We start from the raw sequence: 16,582 nt of genomic DNA, 5'->3' as shown, positions 1-16,582 counted from the left end.
ATTGACTGATAGATGACAAATTATTGGTAAAAATGACAGATAATCCAGAGAAATCCATCTTGTTTGCACTGACTCCAATTCTGACTATAATCCAGCTCTCATGATCCTAACTAACTAACCCACTTTGATTTGATTTGAAGTTGACACCAGTTTCATGCCATGAAAACTTTGCAAAACAATTTAATTCAAGGTGGACTATGACGTGCAATGCCAAGATATTGAACGAGGAAGCACAGGGACTCATTTTAATACGTTTGCTGTTCTCACTTTATTCCTTTACCAAATGATGGCCAGGACTGACAGTGGCCAAAGCTGACCAACATAGGCCAGTTTAAGTCTTGCCTTTTAGGCTTTAATAGCCAACGTGTACAATTTACAGGAGGGGGGAGGTCAGAATATTAGTTGAATCAGCCACTATGAAAGAAAGTGAAGTGCAGTCATCAGGTTGGAGAAAAACATGCATCTGCTTCAGGAAAGGATCGTGCTTTACTAAATAAATAGTCAAGAACAGTAAGATAGTGTTGGTATTTAGGAATCAAAGGATTCAGGATTCTAGAAGATTTGAGACCCATGGCATCAACCACGATCAGAGCTCCCTCTGATGACTACAGGATTCCACAGAGCATTCAATTTTCGTCCATGTATTCCACTGACAGCTGACTGGTTATGTCCTAATTGCTTCCAAGAGAGGTCAGCAAAGGTTTTCCTTTTTTTTAAAAAAAAAAATTTAATTCTAAATAAGCTAAAGACAACACATTCACTCTCCCTCTCTCGCTCACTCGCTCTCTGTCTCGCGCGCATAAACACCACACACACACACACAAGTGTATAGGCACACACCCTCTTGCGCATGTTGATTTATGGAAACAATTATGATCCCGTCGCAGTCTTCTCTGAGCTAGGAAAGTTTGGAGCTACAGTAGAGAGCCTCTCATGTTGCAAAAGGCAAACAGCAGAAATGGAATACTTGTGTGTCCGGCTGTTATCAACAGGAGCAAGTAAGTCATCCGTCTTCTTTGAAACTTCTCCCAAGATTGCTCTTAGCTGCTAACAGTTTCCCATCCTCACCATTCTGTAATATCGGAGGTAACACTCCTGATAGTTTCTTAGGAGCCAGCAGTAATAAATTTCTCTCTCTCTCTCTCTCTCTCTCTGTGTGTGTGTGTGTGTGTGTGTGTGCATTGAGTGTGGAGTGAGTAAAAATAAGGAGAAATGTTATTCAGTTCTCCTGATAATTACAACTGGGTTACAGGAGCGAGCCTGTGAGAATTTCCTAACGTAATAAGACGCAATCAAATGATTGGGGGGGGGGGTTGAAGTGTGGCTTTCTGCATCTAAAGGTCTGGCAACTAAGCTGAATTGTAAGACACACGGAGAAGTGCAAAAGGAGAAGCGAGCCGAACAGGGGCTAGCGACGTTGAAGAGGCTATCGTGGCGTCCCAGACCATGGCTAACGTGTCTGCATAAACATTTGTTTGCCTTCTTACTGTTTTATTCATTGCTTATGTAATGACCATAACTATTTATGCGTACCGATTCCCTGATAGATCTTTTGCTTTCAGCACGAGCAGCGAACACGAGTAGCGAAGGAAGTTACAGCAGCCGAGGGTACTGCAACCTGTTTCTTTGAAGGAAATCCCGGACAGAGGATATTTAAAGGGCCGATTCTCTATAATAGAACCGATATTTGAAAAGAAGTTTTGTTGTTTTCTGGGTTTCTTTCTTTGTTTGTTTTTTTGCTTGTTTGTTTGTTTGCAAGAGGAAGCACAGTTGCTGGTTAAGTCACTTTACAAATCCAGGGAAAAACACAGGACAGGTCAATGACCAAGGAACGCTGAGCTACTGAAGACGGATTTTTTTCATTATGTTGTTCGTGAGCACCCAGAACACTGCACTATAATGCACAAATGGATATTGACATGGAGCCTGCCAACTTTGTTCTACAGATCCTATTTTTACATTATCTTCCTGGTGGGCGCTCTATCCTTAGCTTGCAATGACATGAACCCAGAGCAAATGGCTACGAATGTGAACTGTTCCTCCCCGGAGCGACATACTAGAAGCTACGATTATATGGAAGGGGGGGACTTGAGAGTCAGAAGGCTGTTCTGCCGAACTCAGTGGTACGTCAAGATCGACAAAAGGGGCAAAATCAAAGGAGGACGAGATCTTAACAGCAACTACAGTAAGTACCCCCCTTTCCTGCAATGTGGACTGAAAACTCAGGCCGTCGTAATAGTCGCTCTGGGCGAAGTAAACGATGAGGATAGAAGATATTGGGCCACGCTAGCAATTAAGCATTTTCCTATGAATCGTATGACAAGGGCATTTGGTCCTGATTTATTTAAAAGGCATCGTTTTAAATAATATGTTTCCACTATGTTACAGACCTGCTAATGTATTACTTGCAGATGGTAACTATTAGCAGAGAAAGCCCAATATAACAAGTGAATTAAGGCTGTTATGTATTATGTCTCGAATTGTACTGCTCGGATGGGATTTTAGGGTTGAAATACAAGCTCCCTATAGATATTGGTCTAGACTTTCTAAACAGACGTATCAACACTTGACCACAAGTCAAATTTAAAGAGGGGAAGAGGTCATGATAAACTACATATTGCAAAAAAAAATTATCCTGATAGTTTATTAAACTGAAATGGTCCGTGAATATAATAAAAATGCAATGCTTTTTTGACAATCAACATTTTTTTTCCATAGCTGAACGTTATTTTAAAATCTACAAGAGAACTGATAAATGAATCTTTTAAGTCCAATTTCCATTCCTTTTTTTTTATTTGTAAGTACTAATTGTATGAGTCATGTTATAAATCTGATTTATGATGTTATACTGGTAAGAAAATCCTGAAATGCACCTTTAGTGTCTTGCTAATATTAATAGTTTTATGCCAGACTTGGGAAAGTTTATATAAAATGAACGTAAAGGAAAAGTGTACAAGGGAAGCATAGATCAGTAATTCTTTTATTTATATTTAATGTTGGGTGAGTCAAAAGTATACTCTATGCAGTTCTGCATCTAAAAAATTATGCCATCGGGCACAATTTATAACAGTCTATAACATACCTTTCTTTTAAAACTGATTCTTATATTAGTTCAGGTCATTACTACCTGGAATCAGTTACTAGGAATAGATAAAATCTTAATATAAGAATCTAAAACCAAAATAAGCCATTTTTATTCAGCCCTTCTGGAAACCCCCTGCCTGCTTTGCCATATCAAAATACATAAAAGTAACACAACTTGTATCTCTATTTTCGTTCCTCAATTCCTGCAATATTGAAAAAAAGCTATTATCATATTTTATTTCTTCACTATTTACCTCCTGTTTCTTTAGATGGATTTCTAGCACCTCATAGTGACCAATAATGATACAAAATATACTTTACTTCAATCTCTGTGGGTCAAGTAAGCCCTTGGTAGGATCATATGGCTCTTTTAAAAAAGTGTGCACTCCTAAAATAACTGAGTCTTTTTATACGGCTTAAAAAATTGAAATTAAGGAAGCCAACAGATCAATTGCAGAATAAAATGACCAGAATTAACAACTTATTGTGTAATACGTCACAAACATAATATACATGAAGGTGTGCTGGTATGTATATCAGTCTGAAGTCAACAGAACTGTATTTGCTTCAGCCGTATTTACTTTGTAAAGTTTTTATTATTACTCTCCGTTGTATCTTGCCATATAGTTAAAACATACATTATTGTAAAAATAAGTCCAGGATTAGATCAAAAGGGAAGACTCTACCCCTCCAACTTTAGGATAATATTCATTAAAATAAGTTGATTAACATAGTACTGGATCAATCACAGCGGTGCCAAAGTCTCATATCCAAAACCAGTGTTTTGAATCCAGAATTCCAAAAACTTTAAAGTCCCTCTGAAGGACATAAAGAGGGAGACTGTGAGGGAGAGAGACAGAGAGATGGGGATGGGAGGGGCTGCTCCCCACTAATGAAACTAGCCAAAAAATCTTTACCTGCATGAAGATTTGACATGAGCTGGAATTCTGAATGGTGAAACTGGATCCTGGGTTTGAATGCCCTCCTTTGGTGGGACTAATCTGGTACGGACTTTTCGGTTGTTGTCAATTTATAATTTCATTTTAATTCACTGAAATCTAGTTGATTTTTGGGTAATATGAGGTTACAAGTGTGAGAAGAGAATCGAATAATGTACAATTGATAAGAGTGTGAAGTAAGAGATAAGAGTGATGCTTCTCAGCTGCATCCCACCCCTGGCTCCCCACTCTACTCCGTCTCCCAAACCTAACCCAAACTATACCTCTTAGTCTACCACTCTATTATTAACATTTCAGGGACTCCATAGTTACAAACAAACGTCTGTACAATATTGGTATTCCAATATTATTCCTGGAAAAGGATGTGGGCTTAATATTGTCTCTGCTCTCTCAGCTCCTACCCTGAATCCTATCTTAAGACTCTCCCCTTTTGGTGTTCCAAAACATATTGTCTGTGTGTGTGTGTGTGTGTGTGTGTGTGTGTGTGTGTACACATATGTATAATCTCAACCTTATTCCTGAAATAAGGACAGTGTAGAAAAGCAATGGAGCGACAAGCCCCTTAACTTACTTTTTTCTGCTCAGATAATGAACATCGCTTTCCACTAAGACAGCCGCCTTCTTGAATAGCCTCTCTTCATCTCTCTGGACAAAGACACCCTAGGTTTCATCTCCAGGGGCATTAAATGTATCCCACTATAGAGGGTGTCATGTGATTCCTACTCTGGTGTTCATGGTTCCACTGGGATTAATAATTAATAGAAATAAAGGCCGCCCTTTCGGAGGATCGGACTTCTTTTCTTTGGTCAACGGAGTATCCATAGGGTAGATATGTATCTCAGTAAAACCAGATTTTTTTTTTAAAGTTTTATTTTCTTGATAGATAATCAAGATCTATCCGGTATCTTCACTACTGCAATTACTTGTAGACTATTTAATCATCAAAGTTTATTTTATTTCTATTCTACAACCCAAATCATTCAGTTGCTTCATTGTTCAGAATGAGGCAATTGAATGAGGTTTCAGAATGAGAATTATCAAGAATCTCATTATTATCATACGAGATGCCATTATCACTACACAGCCTCCTTGTCCGTGTCTTTATTTAAATCTAAAAATACCTTACATAACTTTTACACTCAGAGCTTTCCTTGACCTATACATATATACAAAGACTCACTCCCTTGTCTAGGTGTGTCCTTTCCTAATTTCTCATGCCTGCTCTGTTAAACTTCAGCTGCTTCAGCTTTCTGTCTCTCAAACTCCTCCTTAAAGTCCACCCTATGAATAAGGTCTTAGCTAGAATCTCCTATTTAAATGCTTTTGAGTCACTGTTGACTCCTGGCCACCACCTGGACATATTCCTGCAGTTTTCTTGGCAAGTTTTTGGAAGTAAGTGGTTGGAGGTGGGTTGTATTAATGCAGCTACAATTTGATTCTCTGCCAAGGATTTGGGATTACTGATTCCAGCATTCCCACTGCCCGTTTTTGCTGGAAATCCTGGAAACTATAACTTTAATATATCATGAGGATAACAAGTTGAAGTGACGTTAATATGTCATTAGCAGTGCTGCCCTATCTGAGAGGTTCCCACGGTCCTGGAAGTATAGATTTCAAAACAAACCTGTTTCCTCTCTTATTGCTGGATGGACCAGATATATTTTCTACTCTCACTTAAAATCATTCACTTGCTTATTTCCTCTAAGTTGGGGGTGTCCAACCATGGCAACTTTAAGAGTTGTGGACTTCAACTCCCAGAATTCCTCAGCCATTATGGGGAATTCTGGGAGTTGAAGTCCACAACTCTTAAAGGTGCCAAGGTTGAACACCTCTATTCCAAGTCTTGTCCACACAGCTGCCCAGAGATTCCTATAAGGCTAATGGAAGGTCCCACAACTCAGAAGGCTCTGTGTACAAACAGGTCTACAAAAAGTGCTACCAACGTCAACTTTTATTTCCCTTCACTCAACATCTGAATTATAACATATCCATTGGGCTTCCTCTTTAAAAAATCAGCCCTTGAAAGGGAACTCAACCTGACCATTTCTTGTATTTTCAAATGAATGTTTATTTTCTAATATTGTAAGCTAGTCTAGCCAATATCCTGGGCGAAGGTCCTGTTGAATGTCTTGTTAAGGCATCCAGAGCAATATACCAAAACCAATTTGTCTGCTTCAACCGTGTGCTTTAAATGAACAGAGGCTGAAAGTGTGACATCATTGCTATCAACAGGCCTGGGTTTTCTCATGATTAAAGTGACAGATCCCTAAAGCTGGAAACATGTGGGAGGTTTCTGTTTTCAGTTAGACTGGTATAAAGCAAATTGTAGGAATACAGAACAGGATGGTATTTATCCATAACAAAGTTGTGCATTTTGGATTTCGCACCCACATAAAAATGCATAGTTGAACCATTAATGTATAAAATGTGTGCCTAAGAGGAACCTTTATCACATACACTTAGGTACTGCACAAAATAAATAGCAGACCTTAGCCAATCTTTTCTAACTTAGAATGTCTGAAATTGAAAAGAATCATCAGTGCTTGCTGCTAAAAGAAGAATGTCTAAAATGCACATCTCTTTCAGTAATTATTATACTCCTTTGATGTCCTAATAATATATATTCTACATATCCTTGTCTTTCTCCATTATACAAAGTGGGTGTTTACTTCAACCCTCATAAATTACAGAAAAATGCAATCCTATGAGAAAATAATAGAAGAGCAAATGACATCATCATATAGAATGAAATGACAGTGCTCTGCATTTGATTATATATACTTGATTCTAATGTTTTGTATTCTTTTAAACAATGAGAAAAATATATATATAAAATATTTGACATAACTAAGCCACAGTTGTATCGCATTCAATTTTCACAAGCTCCATTTTTAATATGGATATTGTTAAGGTTTGAAAGGAGCAGTCTTGCTCCATTTTACAATATTTCAAAAAGCCATTTAAAACATAATTGCTAGTATAATTTTTGTTAATGAGAGACATGAGATCCTAGTCAATCAGGAATCATATACACAACCTGACACGTAACATATGTGGTTACGATGCCTGCACAAATGATAATCTACCAAGCTGGGACACAGCCAGCCCACTGAAAATATAGTAAAGTTTTGATTGATTGACCAGGAATGTAAAGTAACGAAGGCATTTAATGTGTATATATATATATACATATACATATATACATATATATAATCTCTGCAAGAACCACCTGAAAACTGATAAATTCTGCAAAATAGAACCCTCAGATCAACACAAATGATCAGCTGACAAGTTTAATTGACACTGAAGTAGTGGTTCACAATAGATGATGGTTTATAAAACAGTGATCTGCATGGGAGAGTTCATCAAATAAAATTTATTTTTAATCCCATCCCAAAGGTCATCGCAAAAGTATACCTGGAATACTTTGGAACAAGTACTGAGTTGAAAGAGGGTGACTGGCCCAAGGTCACCCAGCTGCCTTTCATAGCTAAGGCGGGACTAGAACTCACAGCCTCCTGGTTTCTAGCGGTCTTAACCATTATCAAATATGAAGTTATGAAGCACTGACTGAATGGCTGGTCAAACTTTGGCTTCTATCTTAGTCAGTTTTCTTATTTTTAATCTGTAAACTGGAGGTCTCCAAATGTGGCAACTTGAAAACTTGAGGACTTCAACACCCAGAATTCCCCCGCCAGCATGTCTTAAATTCCCCGGTCTTAAAGTTGCCAAATCTGGAGGTCCCTGCTGTAAACTATTGCGCATATACGGACAGTGTGTTCAGATTTGCAGAAATCTATTGCAATTGCCTTTATGCCATGAAGAATTTCTGAACACTTAGGGGTCCAGAGAAAACTTAGCCTTGGATCTAGATTTACCCACTACTATAAACTTTGGCACATAACTGTAGCTAACATAACAACTCAGCCTCATAATGGCCTTCAGAGAGAAGCCAGGAGGGTGTGGGATCTTGCGTAAGAACGCATAGCTCCAGCTACCTTTTGGGGACAGAGCACTGCAGCGCCACACACAGCCTGCAGCATTGCTCTCCCGGGAGATGCTTTGGTTCCAGCATTGCTCAAATTTGCATGGATTTTATTAGGCCATAGAGCCATGTAGGTCAGCCAAGTAGCATATTTATCGGATGGGGTTTGGAATTTTTTTTTTTTTTTCTGGCAAGAAGAACCTTCCCACTTGCCAGGGTTATGATGGATTGTCCTTTGGGGCTTTGCTGCAATTTCTGCTTAAACCCAGAAGATGCCTCCATCCAGCGGGGAGGGCTTGAATGGAGTGGAAATGCTACCAAACCCCATCCGATAAATATACTAACTTCAATCTCGTAGAATTCATTAAAATCCATGATCGGGTCTCCTGAGAACCTGGTTTACCATAGGCTTTCACTCTGGGAACGAGTACAAAGAAATCCGTGCAACCATCGGATAGTAATAAACAGCTCTCAAACTGGACAGCAAGAGCGTAAATTTCATAGGAGTTGGTGACACATAGGTCTCTTCCAAGCTTTCATTTAGCAATAGGGTGGGGAAAAACCCCATTTGTTTTCTTAAAGTTACATTTGACGTTTAAGATATAATTCCAGGCTGCTATTTAATATCCTGGAGAAAATAGAAGGAAAAAAAAAATAGAGAGTGATAAACAGCTTAAATGTCTGCGATATCTAATTCTGACTGGCACCAATAAGGACATTTATTTTTACTAACGTCCTCTTGGGCATTATTCATCATAATGAATAATGATTGACCAGGCCACCAACAGCCTGAAAAAAATCACTCTGTGGTTGACATAAATCACTGCTCTTCAACTTGAGAACTAACAGCCAAGAAACACTCCCAAGGAAGACATCTGCCTCAAAATAGATTTGGGACAAAGTCTTGACCTCTTCATGGTTTTTTCTCCCCTTTTCTTTCTGTTTTACACTCTCCTTTTCAATTAAAGGGTATTAATCAGTTTTAAAAAGCCATAGTGCGTTAGACAAAAAAAAAAAAAATCTTCTAGAAGTATCCCCTCATACGTCCTAGGTTGTCACTGCTTGTTTCTGAATCCAAAAATAGCTGAGTGATCTCAGAGTAAAAATTAATATATGAGAGGTTGATCAGTTGATGGCTAATTGGTTAATAGGAAAATGGCAGGGACTGGTGCAGGCAGTCACTCTCAGAAGTCAATACTGACTTGAAGGCACACACCATGAACAAAAGCATGGCATTAGCTCTGTATGGTAGGTCAATGCTAGCATTCACATGTTAAAGATGGAGAGATGGAGAGATGAGGTAGAATAGTTTGCATCACTACGTGATGACCAGTTTTTTACATAACATAAACAGAGGATTTCTTGGTTGAACATAAGGCTCTAGCTATTTTTTCTTTCATCTAACATATCACAAAATATTAAAATCATAGAACTGGAAAAAAGATAAACTGTTCCTAAGAAATTAGCAGTTTAACTTTTTTTAAAAAGATACTAGACGCTAACCGTAGCTGTCATACAGTTGGCCTATGATGGTTTATAATGCCATTTTCATCATTGGTACGCATGGGAAATCTTCCGGGTAACAAACGATGTTGAAATTTTGGAAATGGATATTCAGAGGTATGGCTGACAACAGCACACAGAATTCATAAGGCGGCAAACAAATCAAGAATGAATTCAGTATGTCTTACGGATTTGTTATGTTCCTAAATATATGAAATCAACTTTAAAAAATACTGTAGCTTAACTATAACAGACTTAACTATCACCAGTGCAGCATCCTGAACATCGTCTGTTCCTTTGGCTCAATATTGCTTAACCAGCTTTTTAATTACATTGGGCCAAGATCTTTGACTGGTATAAATAACCCTGTTACATTCAAATTAATAGGCACATTTCAGATAATAATAGTAATAATAAAGGAGTTTCTCTCCTTCTTAGGAAAATTATGAAACAACAAAAAAAGTATTGCTACCAGGGGTGGGTTCCAAATCCCGTTGCTACCAATTTGCTCATGCGCGTACATGCGCTCACACACGCTTCTGCGCATGGGCAGAAGTGTCCAGGCGGGTGGACGGAGCCTCCTGAGTCCTGCCGCCGCTGCCACCGGTTCGCCCGATCCGGGGCGAACCGGTAGCAATCCACCACTGATTGCTACGCAGGCTATAAAGAGATAGTGCTTCCATGCTAATTCATACTTTCATAGTCTTTGAAATGGAGACCTCGAATGTAGTCTACATAAGGCAGTCCTTGAAAGGGCAGAGATTTCAGAGAATGGAAAGTGATATTGCTTATTTCTGGAAAGCATAAGGTAGCTCCATCCCAACAATAGAGGTTGGGATAACTGACCAGCCAGCCAATTTCTTCTGGCACAATTAAAGGTATTGGTTTAAACTTTAGATCTCTTTATGACATGAAAGCTATGTACTATATCAAAAGACTGTTTCTGCCTGGATCAGGGGTCCCCAACCCCCAATCCGTGGACTGGCACAAAAACTGGGCCGTGCAAACAAACAAAGCTTCAGCCACGGGATGCAGGCAGCACACGAAACCATCACCCCTCTGGTCCACGGAAAAATCTCTCTCCATGGAACCAATCCCTGGTGCCTGAAAGATTGAGGGCCACTACCCTGGATCAGTTCTTGTGTTATTCAAAAGAGCTCTCTTCCTTTTAGACCCATTACAGGAGGCAAAGACACTAATAATAGAATAACTCTATTTACATCATAATTTCCCATTGAGACAAAAACATTTCTCTCTTTAAGCATCTGACAGATTTGCAAGATCTTTGTTTTGTTGTGTTGGTGGTTTTTCTTAAGGCCTGTTGATTGAGGTTTTGTTTAGTACGAATATATATTAGATTACAACTGGTAATTTTTCATGGCAGGTTATAGTTTTATTTTGTCACTGTTTATCTACTATTATTAGATTAGATTATTATTAGATTCTAGATTCCTGAGGCTTTTATACTGCTACAACAAAATAGTATAAAATACTGATTTAACTGGATTACCTTCTACTTGTATTTCATCTTTTGTGAACTTTTTTCTGCATATTTTTGTGGAAAGATAATCTACCCTTTTTGTTGAAAACAATAAGCTCTGAAGACCTTTACTAGTCCAGCAGGTCTCAAAAAGTGCAGCACTTATTTCAGGGTTCAAAAAAAATATAAGACAGGGTCTTATTTTCAGGGAAACACTGTAATGGGGAGAACCTTTAAGTGAATCAGTCTGTGGATTAGAGAAAAGAAACTATTATTATATTGGAGTAAATCCACTTCTGTACCACCATAAACCATGATAATGAATTCAAGAATTCCTTCAATGGACAGCATCCCAAACCACCATTCTCTTCTAAGTTTCACAGGCAGACAGTAGACTAAAATATGTGGGTGGTGCTGGCATAAAAGGCATGATTAGGGTAGCCAAAGGATGCAGTAATTCAATCCACCCTTCCGAGGCTTCTGCCACAAACATTCAATAAGAAATTTGAGCTGTGCTCTTCGCAGCCACACTGATACAAAAAAAAGCAGTGGGTCTCGGTCATGGAGAGGTCTCAGTGTGTTCTATACCAGGGGTCTCCAAACTCGAAATTTATGACTTGTGGACTTCAACTCCCAGAATTCCTCAGCCCGCAAGTCTTAAGAGTTGTCAATTTTGCCAACTATTCTACAGCTATAAAGAGTATGGGTGTACCTTTGGATATTTTCCAGATTTAGTTGGTTGGATTTTAAAACTAAACCTTCTACAAAACAGATATTGGGTATCTCTTATTGTTGTTGTCAAGAACTCAGACTCAAATCTTTGGCATGCCTTTTCTCAGTTCCCTCACCAAAACAATTCCCTTCAAAACCATTATTCTCCTTATATTAGGAGTGACTCTCCACTTCTAATATCATCACTTGGCCTCCTTTTATTTTTGCCTCTTGATTTCACTGATTTTATAATCATCTTTAAGCCTCTGCCACCCCAAAAAAATTTTTTTTCCATACAAATATTTAATCAGCTCTGGGTGATTTATGTCATAGAATTGGCATGTCACAGCACCTCGCAGAATATTTCTTTCTTTCTGGCAAAACATCTCCAGCTGTTTTCCCACAAAAGAAAAAAGGCTCTTTGCTTTCTCAGGCTGCAGAAAAAAACATATTTTGCATGAATATCACCTTTTAAAATTCTATTCAGTAACTGTTGTCCTTTTTTTTTTAATTCGTTAATTGGAAAACTCCACAAAATACTGGAAGCAATTTCTGAATAATACCTGCCTGTTTTCTGTTAGGCAAAATGCCAGTCAGACAGGCTTTCAAATTCGATTCCCTTACACTTCTACCCTTTTCAAAATGCGAAATGCTTGAAAACATTATTGGAAGAAAACAAATCCTGCACTCATTTTTATTTTTATTTTTTTGGTAACTTGGTGTTCCAAATAAGCAAAGCCCATTCAAGGCAGTATACAAAAACGAAACAAGATAGAAAATTTAACTTTACTGATTCGGGAGAAACGCAGGGGGTGAGGCCGCATGTGGAAAGTTTGATTAGCGATACAATGGCTACTTCATGTAACCTTTCGGAAATACTACCAACGAGCAGTTTAGTTTCCTAAATTCTAGATCAACCGATGATTCTGCTTTCTTCCATAAAATCTGAGATTTAAGAATAGCTGAGCTTAGGTATTGATAATGTCCTTAAACCCAATACCTGGAGGCTCTCAGGGTCAGGATGGGGAGGAACGGATTTTAGACAGAGAGTAGAGTAGAGTAGAGTAGAGTAGAGTAGAGTAGAGAATAGAGAATAGAGAATAGAATAGAATAGAATAGAATAGAATAGAATAGAATAGAATAGAATAGAATAGAATAGAATAGAATAGAATAGAATAGAATAGAATAGAATAGAATAGAATCTGGAAGGGACCTTGGAGATCTTCTAGTCCAGCTCCCTGCTCAAGCAGGAGAACCTATACAATCTCAGTGGTTTTGGGTTCGTAGCCGCAACCCAAATGATTCCAGGAAAATTCCATCTTTGACTTTGAATTGGGGTTGTATTCTCCTGCTCAAAGGTAGCTCACAATTTGGGAACTCTCCTAGAATCACAGCTCCTGCTTCAAGGAGCAGATAGTAGTTGCGGTTAGGATAGATTTTATTTGGCTGCATCTTCTGTGTTCCTGTGGCCTTTCCTGGATTGGGATGGCCTGCTCACCGTCACTCATGCCTCATTTACCTCCTGTTTCAACTACTGTAACATGCAGTCTTACGTAAACAACATCCAGAATCTAACTAATGCAGAATCCACCAGACAAACATGGAAGTATCCTGATATAATGAGGTAATATTGTTATTTTAGATGTTGCATTCATTTTCCAGGTAGAATTCAGGGTGCTGTGATCACCTTACATAACCAGGCTCCAGATCTGGTTATCTGATGGGCTGCCTTTATGAAAAGTTTAGTGAACAGAATTGCTCCAAATTCCAAGTTGAATCCAAAACAAAACTAGCCCAAATCTAACCTTCCTTTCCTTGATCCCTATTTTTAATTATGAGATATTTAATCATAAAATATGAACTCTTTAGAATATATATCATCTTCAATCATTTACATCATAAGCTGAAACGTATTTAAAATTCTATACAACATAACCAGCTAAACCTGTATGTCTTTTATTGTAATATAGCTAAAGAATGATAGACTAAGAAATCAGAGGGGGAAACACAATGAAAAGTTGCAGGCATGACTCAAAAGTGAATAAATATGCTGGAAATTGATTCATTCCTAATAACACTGAATTTAATTCATGTTTTCATACCTCTTTAACACCCTCTGATATCAAACAGGGTCAGGAAAAAAATGTAAGTAATATAAGAATAATCAGGAAGATTATAGAAAGTAAGTTTTTAAAGGTGCAAGTTTAAGACAGCACAAAATACCTAACTTAGAATGCTTGTACAAGAGTGTATAAAAGAGGTTGCAGAAAAAAAATGCTTTGAAAAGCCTCTGACGATCCCAGCTGAGCCGCACAATCATCAGAGGCTTTTTTTTTTTTTACTTTTAAAAGCATTTTTTCGGCGGAAGAGGTTGTAGAAAAAATGCTTTTAAAAGTAAAAAAAAAAAAGCCTCTGATGATCGTGCGGCTCAGCTGGGCATGGTGGTGGTGGTGGGAGCCGCAGGGATTTTTGCTACTGGTTCTTGGAACCACCCGCCGCCATCACTACCGGATCGGGTGATCCAGTCCAAACCGGGAGCATTTCACCCCTGCCTATAATGGCCATGTTGATGTAAAAACCTGCTGTTATCAGTCAGACGTAGGTTCATTCTGAAGAACCTCCAGCTGGAAACTCTGGTCCCTCTTCATCACTTGAATGCCTTCATCAGCTTTGAACAGTCCAGAAAACCCTTTAAGAAGTCTGTGTGAATAATCAAAGGGCTTGAGCACTAGAAAGAGGGGTGACGGGGAAAGAATAAAAGAGTTGGAGGCATTCGTGGTGACCAGGAGGAAAGTCCCTGCACTTTGTTGAACAGGACAAGGACAGTATAGCAGAGGAGAATCAGGACGACATTTTAAATGCTTACCAAAAAATAAGGATACACTGGGGAAAATTTATTAGGGGAAAAATATACTGTATTTTTCAGAGTATAAGATGCATCTACCTTTTTTGGTGAGGAAAAGAAGAAAAAGAAATCTGCCTCCCAGCAATTTTGCCTCCTTGCAGCAAACAGCAAACAGCAAACAGCCTGCTTTACTTTCATTTTCATTTTCAGCATAACTTGATTAGCACAAGGAAAAAAAAAATCTGCTCCAGCAATTTACCTCCTTGTAGCAAGCAGCAGAGGCCCAAGCAAAACAGCTGAGAGCAAAACAGCTGAGAGTCGGGAGGCCAATCCAATCAACTTGTGCTAATTAGGCTGTGCTGAAGCTGAAAGGAGCTGTTTTTTCTTGCTGTTTGCTTGCAAGGAGGTAACTGCTGTGAGGCAAAGGCCAAAGGGTGGAGGCCAGTGGGTGGGCGGGGCTACATTCGGTGTATAAGCCGCACCAAAATTTTCACTCCCTTTTAGGGGGAAAAAGGTGCATCTTATACTCCGAAAAATATGGTGTGTGTGTGTGTGTATATATATATAGAGAGAGAGTCCACTTCCCCTAAAATCAGATAATTTCCTGTACAGCGTGGGAAGTAATGTGGTGTGTGTAATTAGGGTTAATGCATAATTAGGATTAGGGCTTTGGGGCAGACTCAGCAGATATAACCCAGCTCTGAAGCTCTCACTAATGGAGGTCAGCCCAGTCCAGCTGCAAGCATTTTTTTTTCCTGGGAAACAGCAACAGAATTAATCCCCTGATCGTGTAGTTCCAGCGGAAGAAGAAGAAGAAGAAGAATTAAGAAGAAGAAGGAGGAGGAGGAGGAGGAGGAGGAACAGTTCTTGCAGCACACTGAATTTTTTTTTGCAAATCTCTCTAGAGATGCTGACAAAAGAGGGGAGGTGCGTTTTTTTAAGCCTTGCAGCTCCCATAAAGGAAGGAAGTTGTAGTGTTGCTGTGGTGGTGAGTAATGGAGAATAGATCGAAGGATCGCCAAGAGATGCATTCTCCAACGCTTCCTCATTCTGCGAACACAGAAAACACATCCATTATCTCGCCAAAGTGGTTGGTGGTCTGCATTAGTCAGAAAGTTCATCGCAATCTATTGAATACAGGTGCCAGCTGAAGTTCATACTTGATACGCTTATACCTACAGCACGCAGTCTGGGAATTATAAGAGTTGCCTTCTCCAACACATCTGAAGATCATCAGATTGAGGAAAACTGACACTCCAGCGTTGGCTCAGAGTCAGCCATCCGATGCCGAGGCTACGCTTCCATTTTGAACAGGCTGCTTGTAGCCCTGTTCACGGGGGAGTCCGGTCTCCTGCCTTTGCGACTGTTATTAAGAGGCTGAGTTGTGCCCCCAGGCAGCCATTTGTATGCAAATTGGAAAGAAAGATGAAACTTGGAAGACCTACTTAGAAAAATGTTGTAATTGCTAGGCTGCAACAATTACTGTTGTTTACTTTCTTTTCCTCTGCCTGTATTTTGCAAAGCAATGTGATTAGATACCAAACAAAAAGAAAAGCTCCTGGAGGAATGAATGATGGAGCCAAAGTAACTCGAAACTTTCTTTCTTTCTTTCTTTTTTGCAAGCGCCCAAGTCATGCAAACTAAGTTATGTAACTCTATATTACTCCCAGCACAATGTTTTAGGAATTTTGTTATAATTTTCTCCCTTCCAGACATCCCATTAAACCATATATGTAGGAGATGACCAAGCAGAGTCCGAGGGAGGGGTCAAACATGTCATAAGTCATGAGTCCCTTCACGCCCACAAGAGATCTAAGTCCAGCCCGCCTTGAATACCTTAATTCCTGCTCATTTCCCTTGGTCGTTAGTAGCTCAGATTTTTGTAGAGAGTTTAAGCTTGGAATAAACCTTTATATTCATTTGAGCTGCCTGAATCTCCCGATTTCCCCGCCGCTTGACATTATGCAAAATGTAAATGTATGCAAAAATGCATACATTGGAAGGGATCCCAACCT

At 39.0% G+C, this 16,582-nt stretch overlaps 2 protein-coding genes across 2 annotated transcripts in view; one reads left to right on the top strand and one right to left on the bottom strand.

The window, feature by feature from the left end:
* The window catches only part of FAM227B (family with sequence similarity 227 member B), an 86,786-nt gene that overhangs the window by 38,143 nt on the left and 32,061 nt on the right, over positions 1 to 16,582 (bottom strand). The window lies entirely within an intron of this gene.
* The window catches only part of FGF7 (fibroblast growth factor 7), a 28,185-nt gene continuing 12,483 nt past the window's right edge, over positions 881 to 16,582 (top strand). The window contains exons 1-2 of the mRNA XM_070953700.1: positions 881 to 998; positions 1,563 to 2,185. Coding sequence (XP_070809801.1) covers positions 1,900 to 2,185 — 286 coding nt within the window. The 5' untranslated portion in view covers positions 881 to 998; positions 1,563 to 1,899. The remainder of the gene's footprint in view (positions 999 to 1,562; positions 2,186 to 16,582) is intronic.

The sequence above is a fragment of the Pituophis catenifer genome, unplaced genomic scaffold, assembly GCF_029215685.1.
Source record: "Pituophis catenifer annectens isolate HBS135680 unplaced genomic scaffold, rPitCat1.0.hap2 SCAF_14, whole genome shotgun sequence".
Classification (NCBI taxonomy): domain Eukaryota; kingdom Metazoa; phylum Chordata; class Lepidosauria; order Squamata; family Colubridae; genus Pituophis; species Pituophis catenifer.
The sequence above is the reverse complement of the archived record's forward strand: the minus strand, read 5'-3'. Positions and strand labels throughout refer to the sequence as shown.